We start from the raw sequence: 17,344 nt of genomic DNA, 5'->3' as shown, positions 1-17,344 counted from the left end.
TCCCGGCTTTTTGATTGGCTAATATGCCATGTGGTAAACTACGAATGAAGTCTCTTTACACTGTCTGTTGAGAATTAGACATATAGCAAGGTGGACACTGGTCACCTCTAGAGAAATCATGTGCTGTTTGTTAAGTCGCTTCGATATGTTAGACACTAACATGACGCGGTTACTGGGGACCCGTATACTCAACACTTACGTGAGGGAGTCGATCCTAACAAAATGCTAGATTAACACCTTAAAGGAGACCTCCTGTTTTACTAAAAAAAATTATCAACATGCAAAACGTAAATACTTTTATTTCTATGTTACGGTACAATGCACCAATAAATACAGTTGAATATATAAATTAATACTTTTAAAGCACTGTCCCAGTAATAACTATAATTCTCTAAAACAAAAATTTTTGTTTTAACTTAACCAAAAAAAGTTATATGGAAAAAAGTCATATACGTGGTTAAAAGGACACAGCGTCATATAAAATTCTATATCAGACTACTGGTAAAGAAATTTGATTGTCTGCTTCCTCTTGTTTCAACTATCAATTTTAGTGAAATCTTATCACGCAACGTCTGTTTTTCCGAAAGTAATGAAGTTTTTAAGTCTGACAAAGCCCATTTTCAGACAATGACTGCACGGATACAGCATATTTTTCTCGATAATCTTCACTGATTAAACATCTGAGCTTCCAAATAGCCAGAGATTAGCTTACATTTTGATCTCTTGCCCAAATGTTCTGTTCAAAGGTTTCGGGCGACTGGCGAGAGAACGATTCAAAACTGGCTACAAAAACAAAGAGCCCCTCTGATATAGTTTAGCAATGTAACGTTTTAAATTTTGGTTTTGTTACATTTGGCACAAATAGGTTGCACAATCACATTAATATAGCTACGTAGATCGTTCACCAGCTAAACAAAATCTTACTTTCAAACAAACAGATTAAGATGTTTTAAGCTGATTACAGAAAAAGATTTCATCAGCTGTCAAGAATATGCTAAAAATATAATATACAACCTTTTTACAAGATGATTGATATGATTTCCAAAAATCTTTAAGCTATGTTTCTACTCAGTATCTATATAATATGTATCAATCATCTACTCATTTCATATTTATCGATCAAAGAAGGATACTCTAAGGACATACCTTAAGTTACTCCTTATGCTCACCTAATGGGGTCATACACGTACACATGACCTTGAAGACTAAAATAACTTACCTAAGTAACTGCAATACGATTTGGTACAAACCAATGAGTTTATTCACATTGAGGCTCGCTTCTTAAATACATATGGCCTCAATTTAAAGTTAAACATTGTACTAGCAGGCTTATTCGCCATCTACATGTATTGAGTCAGATGAATATAAATTAATGAAATCTACATGCATGAAATAAGTTAATAAATACTCAAGGTAGCTCTGATAATATTAAGCACATGACTTGCGCAAGTCATGCCAAGTCAGGATTAAGTTTATAATACTCTGGAATCTGGTATGTATAGCTGAGATTTCAGGATTGTCATTTCCTACATTCATTCAGAGCTTATGTCTAAAAGCACTAAGCACTGCCAAAATAGCTTGTCAACTTCCAGTAAATAGAGGGCATCAACCAGTATTGTTCAAAAGCAGTTATTGCTTTATGTATATTTCTTCAAGGGGTTGAGGGTAATTTATAGAGTCAGTATTATTGTACCAATAATAAAATTATTATTAATGGTATTACTTTTGAGTGAGGTATGTATTCCATAGCTAGGTGAGATGTTTTTGTATGTGCACTCACTGAAAAGACAAATACTCCTTCCTATGCATGGGACATTCAAAGGAATTTGAAAAGCACATACCCAAGGATATCAACCATACCATACAAGTGGGACAGAACATGTCAATTTACATTGTAGATTTGACTGTACTTTCTACGTCAACCTTTTGTGTCCCAATAGGACACCTTCTGTGCCCTGTTCATGATTATTGCACAGTACATTGTTTCCATGCACTTACAAAATACGCAAAGCAACACATCCAAAGTTGCACCTCGTATTGACTGCACCGACCACAATCCACTTGTTCTTGTCTTGGTCATAATACTCAATGCTGTTAGTGACCCGACCACCAACTACATATATTGTGTCATTCACGACTGCCACTCCCAGGCAGCGACGTCCGGCATTCATGGCTGCCACAGACTGGCTCCACCTATCTTTTTCTGGATCATACATTTCAACACTGTTGCTACAAGACTCTTTGTTGTCTGATCCTCCAATGGCATAAAGCTTGTCTTGGAGAACAGCCACACCAAGACTCCAGCGGGCAGTGCTCATTGACGAGATGGCTTCCCACTGGTTTGAATGGGGATCATACCGCTCTGCAGTGTTCAGTGGAGCCCAGAGATGGTCTAAGCCTCCCACGGCATATATCTTGCCTTTCACTACAGCTACACCTAGGAATGAAAGCAAATCATGATTTTGTAGATGTTGACTCTGGAAAGTTTCCAATTTTGATTAACTGTCTTCTAAAAGACATTAATGCCAGAAAAAAACTGGAAATTGTAAGGAAAAGTGACTCAGGGGCCTTTGTCATGCTTCTCAGAACAGCACATTAAAAGTGCATTTGGAACTACAACTGTACAATACCATATATGTACCATACATATGTACCATGTATAATCCCAGTAATAAGATCCATGTACATGAATACAGATTCTGGTGTGAATGTGTTTTGGGTGTAGCAAGTGAACAGACATTAGTATCCAGAAGATGACTATCCGCCGTCCAATGCAAAATATTCAAAGATTATATACAAATTACCATAGTAATCATTTCATCAACTCTCTCAACAAACAGGTCAATCAAAATTGGCAAGACATTAAGCATCACTGATTACCTGGATAGTAGCGAGCATACATCATGGATGGTAAAGACCTCCATGACATGGTTTCTGTGTCAAACTGCTTGGCACACATACTGCTGTGGCCCCCGACGACATAGATGTAGCCCTCGCATTCGCACACCCCTGCCCACTTACACTGAACATCGGGACCCGTCGCAATCTGAATCCAGGAATTAGCAATGGGGTCATACTTGCCAACCTTGTAACGACTCACAGTGTACAGCTCATCACCAACAGCAACCACACGAATGTAATCCTCTCTGGACACGTGTGCCACAGACATACCAGCCACAACCGTCCATTCCAGGGTGTCTACATTAAAACACTGGACACTGCTGATCTTCTGCCCATTGGACCAGCCACCGATGACGAATATCTCCTCTGAAGCCATGCGAGGTTTGACACGAAAATTATCAATGGCTGTAGTTGACTTGCTCTCTACAGCGGTCTGATAACAGATAGCTTCGCGGATGAGTTCTTTGCACATGCGGTACTCACGTGTAAGTCTCTGAATAGAGGAGTTCCCATGTAAGTACTGTAGATTCATAAGAGGGAACCGCACGTACTGCATGATGTCAGGGACAAAGACCTTCCTGGCTTTCGTATCGTACGAAATCCACTGCCAAACAGCTTCAAATACCATCTCTTCCGACTGAACTTTTAGTGAGTCATCCATAACCAACTCTTTCAGCTGTTTGTATGGCATCTTCTGAAATTCTTCTTCTTTGTAGACGTTCGCAAAGTGCCACAGAGCGAAGCGATTCGCATGTTGACTTAAGTCGTCCAAGCAAAAGAGATCGGCGACGAAAAGAAGTCCAATACAGTTCGAAGGGGTCATGTTTCGCCGGAGGAAAGTCTCGCAGTGGTCCACTAGACTGTTCAGACGCAGCAAGACACAAATTCGAAGGATTTCTTCAACGTTGTAAACATTCACTTCGAGTTCCGAAGTATAAAAGTATTCAATGATTAGCTCGACGGCGTTCGCATCGACTTCTTTGAGGACGATCTTGTGTTCGCTAGCCTCGGAAAAACCAGACAGAAACATGGCTCTGAAGTACGGGCTGCAAGCCGCCAAAATGGCGCGATGAGCAACGATTTCGCGGTCTTCTACCACAAGTGTGACATCTGACAACTCTTTACGCCGCCTCATGCTATCCAAAACTGCCATGATATCTCTTGGAAGAGACTCTTCCACAATGACAGACGATGTAGAATCCATTCCGGCAGCGAACTGTTCTCTGAAAAGCAAGGACGCTGTTGTTGATACCGGAAACAAAAGGAGACCGCGTGCTGTTGTGAATAGGAAAAGGACTGGAGAAAGGAAATGAATTTATGCATTACCTCTGAGCTCGCCCGATCCGAGTGCTGCTTCCTTTATTTGTGTGAAAAATATTAGTGTTGTTAGAATCGAAACTTTCTTTTTAATTACAGAGCTTCTCTGAATCGTTTTCGTTAAAAGACCATTGGCTAGATTCCAGAGTCCAAAGTAGAAAAATTCTCAAATGGTATTTAAAAAGGGTTCTATCCCTCCCCACCCGTCTGTTTTTTCCTATTTGCTCCCTATTCTCCATTCCCTCTCCGACACATTCAATAACATGGCGGAGATGGCGGATATAAATAATTGCATTCTTCGTCGATAGTTATGTTCCGCAGACGACCGGACAATAAAGGAAAACAAAAGGTATTGTTCCTTTATCATGCAAATGTTTGAGATCTAATTTTAAAAATTACATTTGAAAAAAAAAATCTCTGAGATTGAGAATAAAAGCTGACATGGCTGCAGCTTGTGGAACCATGCAAGTCTCAAGTGTTTTTAATTTCCTGGAGATGAAAGATTTTTAAAGGCTCCAAAGCTCAGAGACATGCATGTAGATAGCTGGAGCCCATGCCAGGATGGCTCTGTTTTAAGTGCATTGGAGCAGGAAGTGTATTATCCGGTTTTATACATGGTACCAATATTGGAAGAGATATAAACGTTATACCATGTTTAGAAATAACACTTTTGAGGTGGTTTAAGTTTTATTCACCCCCCCCCCCCCCCCTCTCCCCCTCCATGCCTGACCTTTGGACACAACAAACTGGCAAATATCCCATGGTGGGTGCAAACACTTTGCACAGTACAGCTAAAAGGTAATATGATTTCTTCATTTCTGGACTTAATTTCATTCCAATCAAAGCTAATTCAAGCCAAAATAAGTCTCAGCTAAGTGTTATTTCTCCATACTGATACAGTGGCTGTGACCATTCATTCTGTGAAGCTACCGTCTCATTTGTGCCTTCCTTAGACATGCTTATCATCTTTAACAAATATGAAGTTATCATGGAAAGGAAGTGATAGTGCTGTGGAGTGAAAACCACAAGGTGGTCAAATACCCATAGCCAGCCCCTGGGGTTGGATAATGCCTGATCTCCCAGGACAGATAATGTGGAAAAATGCCCCTCTAATACCCACTGGGGATGGGCACTGCTAGAATCGATTGGCGCATTAATTCTGCAATGAATAGTTTGTTAGAGTCTAGTAAACAAAGTTCACCTTATTACAGGAATTGAAAAAAACTGGATTGTTGTATAATGCAATTCCAGGGATCTAAGACGCTTACAAACCATTTAATATATTTTCTAAGTGAAAGTGTACTTTGTTATAATTTTTGGTGGTCATGGTATATGAGCCATTTTACCATGCCTAGGAAATAACAACCTCCTTGGCTATCTACCGTCTCTTATCCACTGCACTCTTGTGGAATGATTATTAAATATTTATGTATTTTTGTCTGTTGTATTTGTATGTATCTTTCCCTTTTTTTTCAACTATCGGATCTTGTTACTTCAATTATGTAATTTAATTTAGATTAGATCATGTTTGTTTTAATGTAAAATTCCAAATTCAAAGCCTCCCAGGGGGGGATACTCGGGTATAAACGTGACAGGGGGTCCGACGTATTTTTTTGGGTGTAAAATTTTCAACTCCTGTATTTTTGGGGGTTGAAGATTTAACCGGGTATTTTTTTGAGTCTAAAAAAATCTGCGCGTATTTTTTTGGGGGGTTCGAATTTCCGCCAGGCTAATAGTTCTTATGCAATTCAAGCCAAAGTTCCCGCAAGATCCAAAAGCATGATTTGAATAATCTGCATGTAAAATTTCTAAAAAATTTTTGGGTGCACAATATAACATCCATGTATTTTTTTGGGTGCAAAACATTCAGAAGGATTTATTTGTTATCAGAATGATTTAAGAGTGGGGAGAAAGGGTTTGTATTCAGAATGTTACACTGTATTTCAATTGTACATTTTTTCATAATAATTTTTAAGTGTTCTAACACTACAGTATTATTATTTGGGTTGACATTTCTCTCAATTTCCAAGTTTTACTGTTTTTGTCTACAGGCTGATCATGTACCTGAGATTGAAGATGATCAACCAAGAAACCCATTTACAGAACTGAGGCTTCTCTCCTTTCATGCAGACATTGTTCATCTATTGACCATCATTGATGAAAGAAGGTAATTTATTATTAAACACTTGTTGGTGGTAATGAGGAAACCAGGCCTGCAATACGTAAAAAATATATGTTTCATATATTTACTTTCATTTATTCATCCTTCATGTGTACATTATGGACTCACAATATGAACAGCTCCCAGTTGGCTTGATAGCTCAGTTGGTAGAGCACTGCACCGGCATCGCAGAGGTCATGGGTTCGAATCCCATTTCAAGCCTGAATTTTTTTCAGGCTTTTTTTTTTTTTGCAACTGCTTAAGTTGTGCTCTAACTGCAAGGATCTTTCTTCTATTCGATCTTTCATACGTAGTTCAAAATATGTTTCACATATTTACTTTCATTTAATACCTTTACTGGTGCTTTATTTCTTATAGCTATAAAGTAAGTAATAAACGTATTTATAGTAATAAAATTAGCCAATGGTGAGGGCCAGTGGTATATGTTGCATCACAGAGGAGGAGTTGACCATCATGTACAGGCCCCAGTTGTGAGTTTGGATACAGTGCGAGCCAGCGAGCCATGCGAGGCATGCGAGTCATACAAGCGAGCCATGCGAGGCATGCGAGCCATGGCTGCGAGCCATGCGAGCCATGTGAAAAAAAAAATCGTAAAAATCGAAAACTATCTACACGCAAAATACTTGACAAAATACTTCAGCCTATAGCACAAAAACAGAAGTCATATCTCAAAGATACAACAGACTTCGTAAACTTTATCGAGAGAACAACACTCCCGAAAGATGTGATCCTTGTCTCAATGGACGTAACGAGCCTATACACAAACATACCACAAGAGGAGGGTATAAATATAGTATGTACAGCATACGAAAATTTCTACAGAGACGGCCCTCCCATCCCTAAGCGCTCACTTAAGAAAGCACTCAAACTGATTTTGCAAGAAAACTCTTTCCAATTTAACGAACGGAACTACTTGCAAACACACAGAACCGCCATGGGCACTAAAATGGCAGTAGCCTTCGCAAATATTTTCATGGCGGAAATTGAAACACAAATACTAGACAAAAGCGCTAACAAACCGCTCGTTTGGAAACGCTACATCGACGACATAATCTCCCGCTGACAAACCAACAGAGGTACTGTCGACCAGTTCATTGAACAAGCAAATAAACACCACCCTACTATTAAATTTACGGCTGAAATATCATGTACAGAAACGACTTTTTTAGACACAGTTATCTACAAGGGCAAAAGATTCAACAAAGAGTCAATTCTCGACATGAGAACGCACTTCAAACCTACAGAGACATTCCAGTACACGTTCTTCACATCATGTCACCCTCCAGGAGTAAAGAAGGGCTTTGTTAAAGGTGAAGCACTTAGACTCCTAAGGACAAACTCTACAAAGGAAACGTTTGAAGAAAACATTGACAAATTTAAAACACACCTAATGGAGAGACGTTACCCGCGAAATTTTATTTACAACACGCTCTCGGAAGTGAAGTTTGAAGGACGAAGGAAACGGGCTCTCCTCCAACAGAACAATGCAAAGAAACAAATCCTGCCCTTCGTAACGCAATACCACCCAGCAGTTCCAAATCTGAAAGAAATCCTAATGAGCAAGTGGTACTTCATACAGCAACAACCATTGCTAAACGAAATTTTCAAGGATCCGCCCATAATATCTTACAGAAAGGGGCGTTCACTCAAAGACATACTCGTGAGAGCAAAATTATAACAAAGGCGTCAAAACCAGAACACGTACTTTGGAGCCGTGTAGGCCTGTCAACCCCAATTAACACTTAACATATTCGCGATTGAAAGCACGTTTCTAATAACAAAACAAACTATTTCCAATTAAAATATTTTTAAAAATTTATATTTTCCGATGGCTCGCATGCCTCGCACGGCTCGCATGCCTCGCTGGCTCGCAGATTATCCGGACCCCCCAGTTGTTCAAAGAAAGGATAAGTCATTAATTTGCAGCAGATAAAAATGTAATTGGTTGAAGTACTTTTATCTGCTGGGTAGTGATTTATCCAGTGGATAGATCATAGAGTTGTCCACTTTTTGAGCTACCGAAGCAGGTTGAATGACCCGTAGGCAATCAGGCTAAGACAATTGGGTTTTTAAAAACAAAAAGTTGTGTAGGCTTACATGTGCATAACCAGATTTAAACACAGTCCTGTAGGGTGTCTGTGAGATAATAGTATCATTATTCAAGTTTACATCATCCATATATTTATTTTGAAATACTTAACAAAAGGACTTAAATATTCTCCAACTGAAGCTCTTCTTCTGACATTTGAATCAGGTTGCTTGCAGAACAATTAAATTAAGTAGCCACAAAACTATGCCTTTATTGAAGAATTAGCCTTTAAACAAACAATTTAAGTTCATAAATACCAGTCAACTTTTCTTCCAGGTTTGCATCAGCCTCCGATGATAACCTTGCAGTCATTTGGGATGCTAAGGTTTTTAACGATTTCTTTATTTGTTTTACTCAACTGGGTAGCAGGATTCTTTCTTTAGATTTCTGTTATGCCAAGGTTGGTTTAGTCAGTGGCTTCAAAATGTGGGACAGTAGACAAGATAACTTTACTGGCCTCGCAATAGCTAGGTTATTTTAATATTATTGTAATCTTTTCAAACTGTCAACTTTTGTTGTCGTGAATAATGGAAACCCTGCATTGGTAAATCTTGCAAATAAAAAAATACCTTGTCTACTTGCATGCACTTTAAAGTGTGTTAAATGCAGCTACTAATAATATAGCCCACTTTGAAAAAGAGTGATAGCCTGGGTCGAGAGTAGCTGCTCAAGCGATTGTGGGAAGGTTTGGGGGGACGTTGGCTATTATCTTCGCATTTTTGCGTCCCCCCAAACAATCCCACAATCACTTGGGCAGTTACTCTCGACCCAGGCCATCACTCATTTTCAAAGTGGGCTATTGGAATAAATGTGATTGAATGTTTTAAGCCTCGTGAATAAATGAGAATGATGTATTATTTAGTAAGTGACACAGGCAAACTAGGAGTATGCAGTCGGCATTCCAAGTATGCCTGTGTCACTTACTGAATAATACATCATTCTAATTACATATTTATTAAAAAATGATTTAATAGTCATATGTAATAGAAGACTCAAAAATAATTTGCAGCCTTATTTAATTTAATTTATTTTAATTTATTAACTTCGCCAAGACTAAAATAAATAACAAAATACAAAATTCGAACTAAAATGAAACATTCAAAGGTAAAAATTAAGAAAAAAAAAGAGTAATAATAATAATAATAATAATAATAATAATACATTTATATCACAATAGTGCATAAGTACAGGCAGAGACACCGCACCAGCAAACGCCAATTACTGTGGGCCCAGAGCACAGAACACTAAAATGAAAAGAAAACTACAATAATTTGTCTAAAAACAGCACGTTCCTCCCTATTGAATGAGACAAGGGAGGATCATCAGGGTTGTAAGAGGCAACAAGAGCTTGCTTATAGTAACAGTAAAGGATAACTTTAAAAGAACTAAAAGAACAAGCAACAGATAGTGTAAGATCTGTGGCTAGAGCATTCCATATTCTACTAGTTCTATCAAAGTACAATCTTTGAAAGGTTGCTGTATTACATTGTCTGATTGAAAAGTTCTCACCACTGTGACTGCACCCAACCTTCTTAAATGTTTTCTAGTTAGTAGGAAGCTGCATAGGTTGCTAGAAAATATCTATACCTGCCTCCCACCCATTTAAGGTTTTTGGAAATTCCAAGAGGGTAGGGGGGGGGGGTGGTCTAAAAATCCAAAGATTTAAATCAAACGGACATGAAATTGGCACAGGGTATGCCTACTCCTGCCAAACATTTGAGACTGTGTTTCTCAGTATAAAATGGCCAAGACTGAGTGATCCTTGTACTTATGTGTAAAGTATAAAATAGGTGACTTTTTAATTGAATAGTTTACAACTATGGTACCATTTAAATGAGACAAATTGATTAAGTTGTTGTTTTGCTAAACTGTCACTTTGCTAAGCTTCTAGTTTCACAATAACCTGCTTCTTATTCAAAGACGAAACATATACAACAAATAACTTTATTGAAGTTTCAAAGTGTTTAGTCCTGTGGACTAATTGGGGACACAAATCAAAACGAACTCAAATAATAGATAAAATTATGTACAATCATGCTAAAACTATGTTAAAATTCGCAACATATGAAGAATGTAAGCTGGGAGTAATTTAGTTGCAAACGCCAGTTCATATCCCACTGAGATGAGAGATTGTATGATAATGAAATCTGTTTTAAACCGCACTTTTTGAGCCCTAGGTCCTGTATTGGTAATGTGAAGGTAGCCAAAGGTTTCAGTACATCTCACTGTTATATATGTTTTATCTGCAGACTGGTCGGCGTCTCAGTGTTCTCAGTGGACACACACGACCCATTAAATGCATGCTTCTTCTGCACCAGCGACAAGAGTACCAGAATGAGGATATAGCTGCTACTCTTCTGCTGACAGGCTCATCAGATCGAACCATTTTAGTATCCTAGCATACATGTACACATGTATCAGTACCCCTGCACAGGCTGAAAGCCAAGCTGAAACTGTCAATTGTGTCCAGAAATGCACCTACATGTAATGTTGAATTTGGACAGACCTTTTTGTCATTTTCATGTGACTTCACATGAAAGGTTTAAAGGGGACACCTTGTGATGTCTATCATACAGTTCATGCATCTCATTAATTAGCATTCATTTCTGGACATATCGCTAAACTGTTGCCCACGGCTACATACATATGAATCTTGCTCAGTGGAAAATTATCATAAAATGATGTTGTAGTTTCTTTTGCTCATATTCTTTGTTCAGCGGAGCACATGCTCCCATGTGAGTTACTTCAAACGGTCACAATTTTCTTTGACACTATGAGCTGTTCATTCAGTTGTGGGAGCTCTATGATTAATTTAATGCAGCCTTTCTGCATTTCATTTTCCTTAACTGCTTTGTTTTTGTTGCAACATTTCAAAGGTTTGGGATGTGGATGACGGTCAATGCTTACACACAATCACAGACCACTGTGGTTCTGTGAAGGTTTGTATTGCAAGGCTTGAAAGAAGTCAGGGTCATACAACTGTACAGTTGAACTTTTCATAAGTGAGCACCCAAACCGCATGCTTTACTGGAGGGCTTACCATTTATGCAAACCACCTGGGTGGAAATTTTCGGCATAAATATGAAATGATTTAGCGGCTTGTCTTAACAGAAGATGGATAACATGCAAAATGTATGAACATCAGCTGTAAATCCCAAAAGGAGTAATAACAATGCATCACTTTGACCAGAAGCCCATAATTTCAGAAGTACTCCAAACGGAATGATGTGTACCAGTTGATTTTCCAACTGGAATTTCCCGGTTTACCATATAAATGGTAAGCACCCCTAGTCACCTAACTGTTAATTTACACATACTGATGATCAGGCTGATTTGGCCCAATTGGACCAAGAAAATGAATCAATTACTATTCAAAACATCTTTGGGAGTGCTACCGATTTTTTTGAATAAGGCCAATCCTCACCCCATGCTACACCAACAGAAAAAGAAATCAGGCAACAAATTGAAACATGTATATTGGACCATGGAACTAAGCCTAAGTGTTGATCCAGAAAATATCCATACCACCCACAGATTTGAAACCCTCCATCCTACCCCTCTGGGAATTTCAGTAAAGCTCCATACTTTTCTTTAAAAATTTGGTTTTTAACACTACCCTCCCTCTTGAAAATTCCAATGAATGCCCCTGGGGAGGGTGTGGAAATTTTCTGGAACCACATATTAGAGTAGGAAATCAAATGATAGTGGCATTTATTCACAAGAGGTGGTCATGCACTCAAGAGAAAGTCTTACTGTCATAGACACTGTAATAAGCAATGGTAGCACTTAAATAAACCTAGTTTAATGGCCTTACCTCCCACGAGTCTCCTGTAGCTCAGTGCTAGAGCATCCGAACTAGTAATTGGAAGGTCTTAGGTTTGACTCCTGATTGGAGCACTTGGAATTTCTTTTCCGAGTTTGCCTGTGTCCTTACTGATCATGAATAATACATCATTCTCAAAAAGAAATGTGTTGATCCAGAAAGTATCCATACCACCCACAGATTTGAAACCCTTCACCCTACCCCTCTGGGAATTTCAGTAAAGCTTCATACTTTTCTTTAAAGATTTGGCTTTTGACACCACCCCTCTTGAAAATTCCAATGACTGTCCCTTATGAGGGTGCGGAAATTTCCTGGAACCACATAATAGGAAATGATAGTGGCATTTATTCACAAGAGGTGGTCACTCAAGAGAAGGTCTTACTGTCATAGACACTGTAATATGCAATGTAGTTTAAATAAAGAGCTTTAAGCCATAATAATTATGAAAACAGTAGACAGAAAATGTGTTTAATTGTGTCTTGTTTTCTGCACAAAGTGCTTGGTCAACATGAAAGAGGACAAGATTTTCTTCTCTGGTGGCCAGGACCTGTGTGTATGGAATGAGAAAGGAGAGTTGCTGGATAAAATGGCCAGGAACAGTGAGCACTGTATGTCTTATTCTTTTGAAATGTTGACTGACTGCATGAGGCATGTTTTAATCAATGCCAACAACCTACAACAATAAATTATATTCATGTTTGTTCAGGAATTAATTCACAGGCCCAAGCGGGCCACTAGCTGCCTATGCCCTTAAAATCAAAAGGATTTTAAAAAGTGACCTTTATAAACTTGAGAAATATCAGTGTTCAATAAGTTAGTTGACAGATGTCTTAAAGTAATCCTTGGTCTTGTACTGAATTCCACATGTAGTGCCAGTGAATTATATAGTGTGCGTACCATTTACATTTGTTACAATTAAATATTTAAGATGTGATTGTCAAAGGAGAATTCAAAGGTCAAATTCCAGAATGGTATTAAAAATGAAATCTTTGTATAATTTTTTTTACAAAACCCTCCAAAACAGATCCCTGGATGCATAGTACAAAAATGTTCACATTCATGCAAAGGCCAGTTCAGTTAAAAAGGTGGCATACGTTTGTATTTACATGATTGTATCTTTTAGTGGCGTTGTGGACATGGATGGAGCATAAGGCTGTTCTCTTAAAACCAGGGTTTAAATCTCGTTAAAAGACATAATTATTTATTTATTCATTGGCCAAAGAAAAGTAAACCTGTGACCTTTCTATAGCCATTACACTAGTTACATTTTGTAGATGCTCATGATGAAGCAACCACTGAGTTACCAGTGGTCAGGATTTTCTGGTTACAAGTGTTAATTTGTTCAAGGAAAATAAGCCTTTCTTTGTTGTGAAGGGCCAGATGTGTCTTATGCTCTCAAACAGTTTTCTAGTTGGGTGAGTGGAGGGGCATTAATACTGTGGGCGCTGCCAATGGTTACTGGGAGGCCTGTACAAGACTGGTCACAAGCAACAGCTTGTACGATGACATTGATATGGTAAACATTTGGGTTGTTTACACAAGAGAAACGAGTCTTTACTTGACTAAGTCATAGACTTCCCATATAAATGTTGAAAAATGAAATTTATTTGGCTTACATGCATAGCCATCCCCAGGGGAGGTACTCCCATATATGAGCTATATAGGTATGTGCCGCTGTGAAGGGTATGGTTTTCAGCGAGTTCACTCTTGAATATGGGATAGAAATCAGAGAGTTTTGGCCTAGAATAGGGTATCATTTTCTGCAAAACTAATCAGTTGCTTGAAGAATTTGGTCAGAGAAAGTTTCCTGGTAAATGACATTTAAAAATAGGAAATAGGTCTAGGATAGGGTAGGGATTTTCGGTGTTTACTCTAGCTTAGTGAGCTTAGCTTAGTGAGCCCTGTCTTAAGTTCTCGCATACAAATGGTGCTATTATGTGGCTTACATGAACATTGTGCATTAAGTGCTGTTAAATCATCACTCCTTTCATTTGCAGCGGACATCCATGCGTTGTTGCCAATAAAAAACAACAGGATAGTGGCAGCCTCCAATAAGTCATCCCTTGGTGAGTGTACTGTTACATTGTATCAGCAGAAACAATTTGTGTAAACAAGAAAACATAGAAATGTGAATCTTAGCCCGACAAACTGAGGGTCTTAATCACTGTCACAACTTCTGCTGCCCTTGGTCAGTTAACGTCTAATCACAGTTTACAGAAAATTACAGGAAAACCAATAATTTATTATAGTACCTGGAAATTACTTTTCAGTAGCTTGCATGCGCTTCTTACACTGTAATCATGTTACGTAATGCTGCACTCAACGGTCCTAAATGGTCAATACACCTAGGCACTTTAATTCTGTAGCATAATAAAATACAGGAACATTAAATTTTATTTAACCTCTTCCCATGGATTGATGTGTAAGCTTCTTCTCTGTCTTATTTTTACCAGTGGTGTATTCTATATTGAGGCCTGCTGATGATTCAGAGAAGCTAAAAATTGTGGAGGTCAAGAAACTTTCACCTCACAGAGAGTCAATCAGATGTCTTGTCAATGTGGCAGGTTGGTAGATCTTAACCCTTTAAGCCCTAACGGTGATCAGCGTCAAATTTCTCCTTGTAATATCAATGCTTATTCAACCCCTGAGGTCATGAGAATTAAGAATGTGATCACCCAAGGTGAATTTTCTTGATATTTTAATAACTTCTCCCCAGTACTTTTATAAAAAAAAAGTATGGGTACAAGATAGGAGAATTTGTTCTCTGATATTAGGGGTTACAGGGTTAAGGCATATGCAGTGCTTAGAATTATGAAGGGCATCAAACAGGAACATTTTCCAGACTGATACTTTCATGAATGGAGCATTAGGCTTGGTATTTTAGAATCACTGTACAAGACAATTTACAATATTGAAGTGTGTACAACTGCTATGTGATGCAAACTCAATATAGTTTTTAAACAACTTTGGCCACCAAGGCGGCATCATCCGTCCACCATCAAGTCAGCCCTTGTGAGTCTCTCAGTGCCGATACTGGATTACATGTAATTGTTGATGAATGGATTGATGAATGCCCACTCCTGACCCTGCTATTATTAATACCTACACCCATTGAGTACCTAATTGTCTACCATTCAAACACAGATAACAGTAGAGATTGGAAAATAGGAGCTTTATTGAATTGGCTGACAAATGATTGACACTATTCTAGATCACAATGAGGGGTGGGATTGAGGATCGTTTGCTTAATAAATCAAACAATAATTGGGTTGTCACAAGTATTTACTGTTAAATAATACCTGAACAACCTCTCTTAAAGAGACACAACAAAACTAAAGTCTGACAGTTACAGTAAGTCCCACACCTTTGTTTCAGATTTTTTATGTTTGAATAAGTACCATAATAAATTTCTGAAAAGCAGTCTTTAATCTTTATTACTACAATCAAGATTTTAGGCACAAGGACGTTTGGGTATCACCAGTTGTGGGATAATTGAATTGTAGAAATAATAATAATAATAATAATAATAATAATAATAATAATAATAATAATAATTTAATATTTATATTGTGCAAAATACATGTAAATATGATCAAAATGCGCATTACATGAAAGTAAATTAGCAACATTAATAAGTTATCCTATGTCCAAAAATAACTAAAAATATTGTGTAAAAAAACAATGGATCTGTAAAAATATAATATATCCATAATCCTAAAAAATCCTAATAAAAAGCTAATCTAAAAAGATTTGTCTTAAGTAAACCTTTAAACCTAAGAAAATCCCAACAAAGGTTGTAAAACTTTATATTGGTGCAATCCTCTGGGATTTTTGTATGAAATGTACTTTATCATCCCCTGAACATTCACATTAGATGACAGCTCTACCATCATGGTCCCACTACCATTTAAAGATCAGCAATCAGCTAACTCCGTCAAGAAGCAAATGCAAAATTTGAGCGCCAACATTGGAGTCCAAATTAAACCAGTCTTTCAGTCTAAGAAGATTGACCAAATTCTTGCTCTAAAAGAGAAGAGGCCCCCTATTGTCAACAATCAATGTGTGGTTTACAAATTTGAATGTGATCTGTGCAACGCAGATTATGTCGGGTACACCACTCATCATTTACACCAGCGCATTAATGAACACAAATATTCTGCAATCGGGAGGCACCTTGAGCAACACGGTCTATCGAAGGCTGATTTAGCCGGCAAGCATTTCTCTATTCTAAAGAAATGTAGATCAAAGTTCGACTGCCTAATCTTTGAGATGTTGTTCATTAAAGAATTGAACCCTGAGTTAAATACTCAGAAAGACTCTATTCGCGTCAAACTCCTTACGTGACTCCGGCTGCATGCGAATACTTCATTAAGATCACATATTTTTGCTTTTATTTGTCTCTAAGGAATTATTTTACATTTATATTCATTTTCATTTCGCTCATCACTGACTTGAGAATGACGTTGAGCAAACGTCGAAACGTCGTCGCTTTTTAAACTTTTAAACCAAGATGGTTTTAAAGTTTTTAAAGTTTTCAACATTATTGCAATTTTTTACAGTTAAAACATTCACATTATCAATGCATCCCAAAAATCTACAAAACAAGTTCTCTTTACTCTAGACAGCATGTTTGCGTCTGCGTCACTGGATGGAGCCATTGTCCTGTGGAGTTCACACAGTCTTTCTTACACACGGCAATTTAACTTTGTCAAGAATTATGAAGGACCAAATCATACCTACCCTGCCAGCGCTCAGCACGTGTTTACTGTGGATCAGGTATGGCTTAAAGACTTAACAGTGATCAGCATCAAATTTCTCCTTGTGATATCAACGTTCACTCAACCCCTGAGGTCATGAGAATTAACGTTGTGATAACTCAAGGTAAATTTTCTTGATATTTCAATAACTTCCCCCTAGTACTTTTATAACAAATGTGTGGGACAAGATAGGAGAATTTGTTGTTTGACATTAGGGGCTAAAAGGTTTAAAAAAAACCATCAGTTGCAGTATATTACAGGTATACAACTTTTCC

At 37.9% G+C, this 17,344-nt stretch overlaps 2 protein-coding genes and 1 pseudogene across 6 annotated transcripts in view; 2 read left to right on the top strand and 1 right to left on the bottom strand.

Moving 5' to 3' along the window:
• The window catches only part of LOC146490022 (WD repeat-containing protein 41-like), a 30,898-nt gene that overhangs the window by 4,844 nt on the left and 8,710 nt on the right, over positions 1–17,344 (top strand). For 3 of the 5 annotated variants that reach the window (XM_085122069.1, XM_085122147.1, XM_085122007.1), the window contains exons 2-10: positions 4,527–4,567; positions 6,270–6,385; positions 8,766–8,814; positions 10,739–10,879; positions 11,366–11,428; positions 12,809–12,920; positions 14,310–14,378; positions 14,766–14,876; positions 16,934–17,088. In XM_085122069.1, the coding sequence (XP_084978195.1) occupies positions 4,529–4,567; positions 6,270–6,385; positions 8,766–8,814; positions 10,739–10,879; positions 11,366–11,428; positions 12,809–12,920; positions 14,310–14,378; positions 14,766–14,876; positions 16,934–17,088 (855 nt within the window). In that variant the 5' untranslated portion in view covers positions 4,527–4,528. The remainder of the gene's footprint in view (positions 1–4,526; positions 4,568–6,269; positions 6,386–8,765; positions 8,815–10,738; positions 10,880–11,365; positions 11,429–12,808; positions 12,921–14,309; positions 14,379–14,765; positions 14,877–16,933; positions 17,089–17,344) is intronic. The other 2 variants (XM_085122218.1, XM_085121941.1) reach the window with 1 other exon arrangement.
• Positions 277–4,530, bottom strand: LOC146490024 (kelch-like protein 20). The gene is made up of 2 exons (XM_085121882.1): positions 2,881–4,530; positions 277–2,437 (listed from the first exon to the last, which is right to left on the bottom strand). Exons 1-2 carry the CDS (start codon positions 4,103–4,105, stop codon positions 1,995–1,997), a joined length of 1,668 nt encoding a protein of 555 aa, XP_084978008.1. The 5' UTR covers positions 4,106–4,530; the 3' UTR covers positions 277–1,994.
• LOC146490023 (uncharacterized) lies at positions 7,335–8,136 on the top strand (annotated as a pseudogene).

This window comes from Pavona decussata, unplaced genomic scaffold (genome assembly GCF_977016875.1).
Source record: "Pavona decussata unplaced genomic scaffold, jaPavDecu1.1 SCAFFOLD_2, whole genome shotgun sequence".
NCBI classification, from domain to species: Eukaryota; Metazoa; Cnidaria; class Anthozoa; order Scleractinia; family Agariciidae; genus Pavona; species Pavona decussata.
The sequence above is the reverse complement of the archived record's forward strand: the minus strand, read 5'-3'. Positions and strand labels throughout refer to the sequence as shown.